The 8514-nt window shown below is 36.8% G+C and overlaps 1 protein-coding gene across 1 annotated transcript; it reads left to right on the top strand.

Annotated features, from left to right (window-relative positions):
• Nucleotides 1-1644: 1644 nt before the first annotated feature.
• LOC113223111 (liprin-alpha-4-like) lies at nt 1645-6892 on the top strand (the record flags this gene model as incomplete). Its single annotated transcript, XM_026452682.1, has 2 exons — nt 1645-1726; nt 6430-6892. Coding segments are annotated over 2 exons (388 nt in total), but the record flags the coding sequence as incomplete, so codon positions are not given.
• Between the last annotated feature and the right edge of the window lie 1622 nt (nt 6893-8514).

Below are 8514 nucleotides of genomic sequence, written 5' to 3'. Positions count from 1 at the left end.
TTGTATTGTATTGTATTGTATTGTATTGTATTGTATTGTATTGTATTTTCGGACAGTTTCAAGTATTTGTTTTGTCCATCTAACAGGGGATATCCTGGGAAATTAGACCCATATCTATTTTCGGCACCAAACACAAGTCTCAGTCCACAACAGGTGTTCAATAAATACCTAATAGGTTTTTTTTTTTTTTGATCCTTCAATCAATTTCTATAAATATATCTGTCACAGTGAGGCTAAGCTATTTGAAACTGGTTTTCAGTAAAGGAATGTCACTGGGAGACCTGAGGGAATGAGGGATGATAGAGCAAGCCAGGTGAGGAAGTGCCTCTACATTTTTAGATTCAAAGCACGGGTATCACTGTTCCCTTTCCCAGGTGCTGAATAGCTTACACGCAGACCTTAACACTTCTGTCCCCTCAAATGAAACGGCAGTTGATTTATGTCTCTTCAGCCACTATAACTTAAATTTGTAGTTTGCCCTTTGGGTTTTTTTAATGCATTTTTGGTAGCCTCTATTACAAACACAGAAAATCCTGTGTTGAAAGGCATTTTATTCATTATATATCTTAATGTATTAATATAGTCTACCACAGTAAGTAACTAATTGATTAATAGCAGAAAATAATCAAATTATCCATTTGGGGGTTCAAAAATGATTTTCATGAAATATTCCTAAGCATAAAACACACACATTCAAAATAAAACAATTATTATACCATGTTTTTATCATCTGTGTGTAAGATCAAGGCATACTAAAGTACAGAGAATGTATTTTCCAACATAGTCCTGCCAAGTGTATATCAATTTAAGTTTCAATGAAAGCACATAGCTACTATCTCAGTAATGAGTGATCTCGAATTTGTTTTGTAAGTGGATGTCAATTCTAAAAATCAGTAAGAGTCAGTGAAATTATAGATGCATTTTTCAGGGTTCTTTTGCATCTTTTTGTTATCAAAACAACCATTTATTGTTACTAAGCTATTTTAATTTCATTAAAACAGTAGTGATTATAGATAAAAACCAGTGTACCATTGAATTTAACACCTTACATTGCTTTCGAGTGTTAGAAATCAATTTACCTTGGAGTTTTCTCCAAATGAGATGTAGTTTCATAGTCCAGACAAGTAACTCCTAAGATAGACCCATGGACCTATAGGGCATACTAAAATCAACCACATCACTAGAATGTGACTAAAAGGACCAAATTTATCTTCTGCCTGTCTATGTAAGCATTTTCTTTGCCATGGAGATAGTAAGGCAAAGAGAGCAGGGCAGATGGACGAAGCCACATTTAGATCCCATAATGCATACTTGAATATGAACATTTGGGTCATTTTCTCATTGAAGGAATAAGATATTTGCTGATAATATAATTCCACTTCTAATTCCATTAGCGCTTAATGTTCTAATTTTCATAAATAAATGTTGGGGAAAATTACTTTTCTATGTCAATGCTTCATTCCTAATAAAATCAATGGATGATGTGTGTGTATTACTCAAAGGAAAAAGGAATTCTGTTATTCTATATAGTATCATAAAAAATCTTGTAAAGAATGATTGGTTGTTTTAAAATATTATCATTAAAAATAATCACAGTCATATTTTTCCATATACCTGACTAATAATCTTTGCTGTATACTTCAGGCATGAACTTCTTGAGGAAGCTCGGAGAAAGGGATTACCTTTTGCCCAGTGGGATGGGCCGACTGTGGTCGCATGGCTAGAGGTAAGAGAATGAAACCAGGAGGCCCTTAAATCAATCACTACTAAGTTGATAGTTTTTTTGAGACAGGTGAAGGCAAGTTTCTGAAATCACAGCACCCCCTTAGTCTGGATTTACTCATAAGGGACTATTTGCTTACTAAGGAATAAGTTTGTGATTTTACTCTGACACATTTTTGTGATTGTAGCAGAAGAAAGCATGCAGTGGGATAAAAGGAAGTGTCTCTAAATCACACCCTCTTCATTTCTAGAGCAAGAGAAGAAACGTTTTTTTTTTTTTTTTTTTTTGACACGGAGTCACCCTCTGTCACCCAGGCTGGAGTGCATTGGCGAGACCTCGGCTCACTGCAAGCTCTGCCTCCCTGGTTCAGGCCATTCTCCTGCCTCAGCCTCCTGAGTAGCTGGGACTACAGGCGCCCGCCACCACGCCCGGCTAAATTTTTTTTTTTTTTTTTTTTTTGTATTTTCAGTAGAGACGGGGTTTCACTGTGTTAGCCAGGATGGTCTCAATCTCCTGACCTCGTGATCCGCCCACCTCGGCCTCCCAAAGTTCTGGGATTACAGGCCTGAACCACCGCACCCGGGGGAGAAGAAACAAAATTTTATTGTTGCAAGAATACGTCCATTCACATCCATTACGCCAGGGTCCTTTCTCATTAGCAGGTTACAGAGAAGACCCTCTCCATATTCAACACTTCTGTAATCCAAGAGAGTAAGATCACCTAGATACACCAAGAGACATTCCTTTGCCTATAATTTAATTCCTGAACCTAATTCCCTAAAGCCTAGGAACCAGCTAGTTTTAGACACTTGGGATAAAACAGAAGACTTACCCCTTATTCCCTTATGTGTCCAAACTGAATGCTACAATAAAAGAAGAACTGTTTTTTTTTTTTTTTTTTTTTTTAGCATTTCCTGTACAACATAGTGTTCTGGAAAAATAAGGGAATATGTGAACAGGGTGGAAGGCAGCAGAAGCCGACTCTGACATTGAGGAAACTACATATTTGACTGCAAAGGGCTCTTTTGTGTCACTTAACAGTAGTGTTCACTGCCCCTTCTATTCAGTTCTCTCTGTGAGCTGCTAGTGGCTGCTAGGATATGCCTGTGTCAGGGCAAAGAAGAATCCAGGTTTTCCTTGCCTGACAGAGGTAATTATACACGGTGTTTCAAATGGTCTTGGATTATAAAATTATCTATCTTCATTTTATTATAGCTAGAGCTAAGTAAATAATCAATAACAAAACATTAAAGCCCATTTTAGTTTTAAAAATAGACTTACATAGATATATCTAGAAACATGCTTTGTATTTTTCCTTGGACTGAATGAAAAATACCTGTATTTTGCTTTTACTTTATTCTTTCACATGAGATAGGGAAATTTAGCATATTAGCCATCAGATATTAGCGATCAGAACTGCTTCTTTCAACCGTGTCTTTAAAATTACTATATTTAAAAAATCAATCACAAGACAAAATGCTTAAGAAATCACACCTCAGAAATGATAGCAGTTCTTTGTTCGGTTTTTGCTCCGATAAAATGAGCTGCAGTTTGACAAAGAGTTAGCTGCTGTTTTGGCAAGCGACGAACAAATCCTTCAGATAAAAAGAAAAAAAAAAAAAACAGACTTACTGACATTAAGGTGATAGGAGATGACAGACAGTGAAGTTTGTGCTAATTAAACCTGTTCTGAGTACATAGAAATTGCCTATAATGTGATTCCTAATGCAACTTAAATTATGAAATGGAATAAACAAGATGAATGAGCTGAGTGATCCAATGAATGAAAGCTTTAACTTCATCTCCTTTCACTCCTCCTTGAGTGCACAGCCTGTTAAGAATTTTGTGTAGGCGAGAATTCCATGCTTCACACGCCATTTATCTACATCAAAGACTCTTAAAGGTCTAATTATGGATGACATTGGTAACAATGTATTGGCAGGCATCTGGGTGATGTTAACTTGTGTGGAAATTCAAATATCTTAGAAGACAAGGGTAAAAAAATCATTAGGGTCCAAAGAAGACATGTTTAGATATTAGTTATTTTGAACAGTTTGAGTTTATAAACTAAATAGTTAAGTCCTATCTTCCATCATATATAATGTACCCGTCAAGGTCAATTATTTGTGCCTAACCCACTGGAAGAAAGCATAATCTGTACAGTCACGCACTGTACTTAGATCTTCCCCTTATTTTCTCTTTCACTATCACAACCCAGTCCACACTGACTCAAAAAGTTTCGTTTGTTGGCATTTTTTTTTTCAAAAGAGAGAAATATTCTTTAAATATTGTAGAATTTTTAAACTAAAAGGATGTTTGTACTGGTTATCTATTGCTGTTTACAAATTACCCCCAAATTTGGCATTCATGATCTCATGACTTCTATGGGTCAGGAGTCTGGGAATAGCTTTGCAATGGCCTCTGCTCAGAGTCTCTCACAGGACTGCAATCAAGGTATCAGTCAGGACAGCAGTCATCTCAAGGCTGGACTTGGGGAGAATCCACTTCCATGCTCATTTATGTGGTCAGGGTCATGATTCAGTTTCCTGATGGCTGTTGGCCAGAAACATTAGTTCCTTGTCATATGGGACTCTCCATAAGGCTACTGAGATCTGACTTGCTCCAGAGTGAGAGCTCAGAGGGAAAGAGAGCAGAAGGGGACTAGCAAGAATGAAGCCATAGTTTTTTTATTGCCTAAACTGGAAAGCGACATCCTATCACTTTTATCATCAGATATTTATTAGAAATAAATCACTGGGCCAAGCCAACCTCCAAAGGAAGGAGATTATAGAAGGGAATGGATATCAAGAGGTAGAGATCATTTTGACAGCTATCACGATGCCTCAGAAATAATCAAGCTTGATTCCTTCATTTTACAAATGAGGAAAATATGGCTGAGGTTTAAATGGGTTACATGACTCACCAATGAGACCGGAAAGGAATTAGGGCTCACGTCTTCTGATTTGTGGTCTAGAGCTCTTGGCACTGTATTTTGCTGATTTATAGTTTTTCTTCTTTATCTCACTTACTTGTTTTCACTGTCACAATTCTCTCCTTTGTTCAACCTATTTATTTCAACAAACATCAAGAAAACATCAACCAATCTTTTGGACATTCAAAAACAAATATATAAACTGCTACATTTTTATTGTGTTTTGTGCTTCTTACTCATAACTAATTATGGGGGAAAACAGAAGAATATTCCTGCTTTAAGTGATGTTATTCAGGTGCTGAAATATAATGCCTGTGATTGGCATTCACACAGCGCTTAAGGGTGCACCAGACCTGTGCTGTGTTCATAGAAATACTGGTTTAATTGTCTTTCAAGAGTCTCACAGCAAAGTTAAAAAATCAAAATATCTAATTTCTTTTCTTTTCTTTTTCTTTTTTTTGAGACAGTTTCACTTTGTTCCCTAGGCTGGATTGCAGTGGCAGTCTTGGCTCACCGTAACCTCTGCCTCCCGGGTTTAAGCAATTCTCTTGCCTCAGCCTTCCACCTAACTGGAATTACAGGCACCAGCCACCATGCCCGGCCGATTTTTTTTTTTTTTTTTTTTTTTTAAATTTTAGTAGATACAGGGTTTCACCCTGTTGCCCAGGCTGGTCTCGAACTCCTGAGCTCAGGCAATCCAGCCATCTCAGCCTCCCAAAGTGCTAGGATTACGGGCGTGAGTCACCACTCCTGGCCTTTTTGTTTGTTGTTCCCCTCCCCTCCCGTCCCCTCCCCTCCCCTCTCCTCCCCTCCGCTCTCCTCTCCTCTCCTCTTTTCAGGCAGAGTCTCATTCTGTCCCCAGGCTGGAGTGCAAAGGCCTGATCTCAGCTCACTGCAACCTCTGCCGCTCAGTTTCAAGTGATTCTCCTGCCTCAGCCTCCCAAGTAGCTGGAATTATAGGCACCCGCCATCATGCCCAGCTAATTTTTGTATTTTTAGTGGAGATGATGTTTCACCATGTTGGCCAGGCTGGTCTCAAATTCCTGACCTCTAGTGATCCTTCCACCTCAGCCTCCCAAAGTGCTGGGATTACAGGCATGAGCCACTGTGCCTAGCCTTAAAATCTCTAATTTCTGATGCATTATTAATTTTGTTACTTTCTTTAGTTTTTCGATGATTTGAATTTTAACTTCTTTCTTAGTACATCATTTCACTCTCCAAAAGGCATTTTCATATATAGCATCTAATTAAGTTCACACATCTTTCACATGGTATAGGAAGGTAGGTGGAAATGTGGCTTAGCTACACTGCATGTTTTGATCAAAATCACATGGCTGGCTATGGCACAGCTGTCTCTTTCTGTGACAGAATTTCTCTTCACTCAGAATTTCAAAGGAGCATTATAAATTGAAGCCACTCATTAAACAAACATTAATTGAGTCCCTTATCAAATGGGGCTTGTAGCCGTTCTAGTCCCTACATACAAAGGGGAACTTGGTGCCATGCAGCAATCATTTTATCACTAGTTAAAATAGTCTCTGGAGCTAGCATTTCTCAATTTCAAATCTTGTTTCTATCACTACCTTGCTGTTGTTTTTAAATACATCATTTAATTTCTTTGTGCATCTATCTCCTCTGGGGAAAATAATGGTAACATTTTATCTTATGGGATGAGGTCACGTATGTAAAATACATAAAATAATTCCTGGCATATGAGACACTAAAATGACAACTATTATTATAATTTGTTAATGCATTTTTTCCTATCTAACAGCTTTGGTTGGGAATGCCTGCGTGGTACGTTGCAGCCTGCCGAGCCAACGTGAAGAGTGGTGCCATCATGTCTGCTTTATCTGACACTGAGATCCAGAGAGAAATTGGAATCAGCAATCCACTGCATCGCTTAAAACTCCGATTAGCAATCCAGGAGATGGTTTCCCTAACAAGTCCTTCCGCTCCTCCAACATCTCGAACTGTGAGTCGGTTTGTGCTCCTCCCCTTCCCCAATGCTGGGCAAATAGCAGCGTGTCTAAGTCTACAGAGCAAAATTGTGACAGCACACATTTCAATGTCAGCTTGAATTATTCTCAAGAGATTTAGCTTGCTCTTTATTAAACTTGCTGCTCTTTTTAATAGGTTTTCAAATGAGGAGCTGTGATTCATATCAGACTTGAAAGCTAGCATAGCAGACTTTTGAGCTAGCATCTAAAGTTTACGTTTTTCTTCCAAGCAACAAGACCTTCAGCGTACTCTTTTTAAGTTCTTCCTTCCTTCCCTCCCTCCCTCCCTTCCTCCCTTCCTTCCTTCCTTTCTCTTTCACCCAGGTAATTTCTCAGGAGATAAGATATAAGCATTAGTGCTTACTGAAGATGCAAGGCTTAAGTGACTACTTTACTTTTTTTTAGTTTTAATATTTTTAATTTAATATTTGTGTCTAAGTTATTTCACTTGGGATAATGGTCTCCGGTTACATTTATGTCGCTACAAAAGACGTTAGTTTATTATTTTTTATGACTGCATAGTATTCCATGGTGTTTACATATATTTTCTTTATCCAGTCATCCACTGATGGACACTTAGATTAATTCTGTGACTTTGCTATTATGATCACTGTTGGGATAAAGACATGAGTGCAGGCTTTATTTTGATATAACAATTTCTTTTCCTTTGGGTAGGCACTGAGTAGTGACATTGCTTAGTTGAATGCTTGTTCTATTTTTAGTTCTTTGAGAAATCTCCATACTACCTTCCACAGAGGTTGTATTAATTTACATTCCCACCAACAGTATATAAGTGTTCCCTTTTCTCTGTGCCCTTGCTGACATCTGTTGTTGTTGTTGTTGTTGTTGTTGTTTACTTTTTTTTTTCTTACTCAGCCATTCTGACTGAGGTGAGATGGTCTCTCACTTGGTTTTAATTAGCTTTATCTGATGATTAGTGATATTGAGCTTTTTTATATGTTTGTATAATCTTGTATGTCTTCTTTTATAACTCACTATTTCTTAAGAAGTTTCCGTAATTATGAAATTACATGAGTTTGATGTTTCACAAGTACCAAATGGAATATCTGGAATATCCTTTTCTTTCAAAGTCTGCTTGTCTTTCAGTTACAAATTCCTAATCATCTCATAATTTTTTACCTATCCTAATCTTAGAAAAGAACAAAATGTGACAAAAAAGGCATGCATGATGACAAATTCAAACACAAAAAAAACTCACAAATAGTATTTCATTATTTATTTATTCCATTCCTAAAGTATATATTTTGTTCACAAAGTATATTATTTCTGATAATTACTATATTTCCCAAATCTCATATCTTATACAGCATAACAAAATATGGGCGAATGAGATAAATTTTAGCAATAGGTAAAATATTAAAAAGTCATATTGCTTTATGGCATTTTCCAGGCAGAAAAGTAACTTAAGTATAACTTTTTATACATGATCTTAAACAGTTCTGAATAGTTTGCTTGATTTCTATTTACACATTTTCCTTCCCAGTATACTAAATTCTAATGCCAGAAATAAAAGGTCAAATTTAAAAGGCTTATATATTTCTTACATAACTCCATTTTAAGTTCTTCCCAGATGACATGTAGGAAAAATATATAATTTTTAAAACTCTTACCTGTATTATTTTTAAATAGATACAAATGTTTTTCACTATACCTGCATTATGACTCATGCTAAAAGACAATTCAGAATACAGTAACCCCTTGAACAAGATGGGAGTTAAGGGTGCTGAACCCCCACAAAATTCAGCTATAATTTATAATTTGACTGAATATAATTTAGTCAAAAATTCAGCTATAGTTTTTGACTCTCCCAAGACTTAACTACTAAGAGCCTACAGTTG

The sequence above is a fragment of the Piliocolobus tephrosceles genome, unplaced genomic scaffold, assembly GCF_002776525.5.
Source record: "Piliocolobus tephrosceles isolate RC106 unplaced genomic scaffold, ASM277652v3 unscaffolded_38812, whole genome shotgun sequence".
In the NCBI taxonomy this organism is placed as follows: Eukaryota; Metazoa; Chordata; class Mammalia; order Primates; family Cercopithecidae; genus Piliocolobus; species Piliocolobus tephrosceles.
Note: the sequence above shows the minus strand (reverse complement) of the source record. Positions and strands in the feature narration are given on the sequence as shown.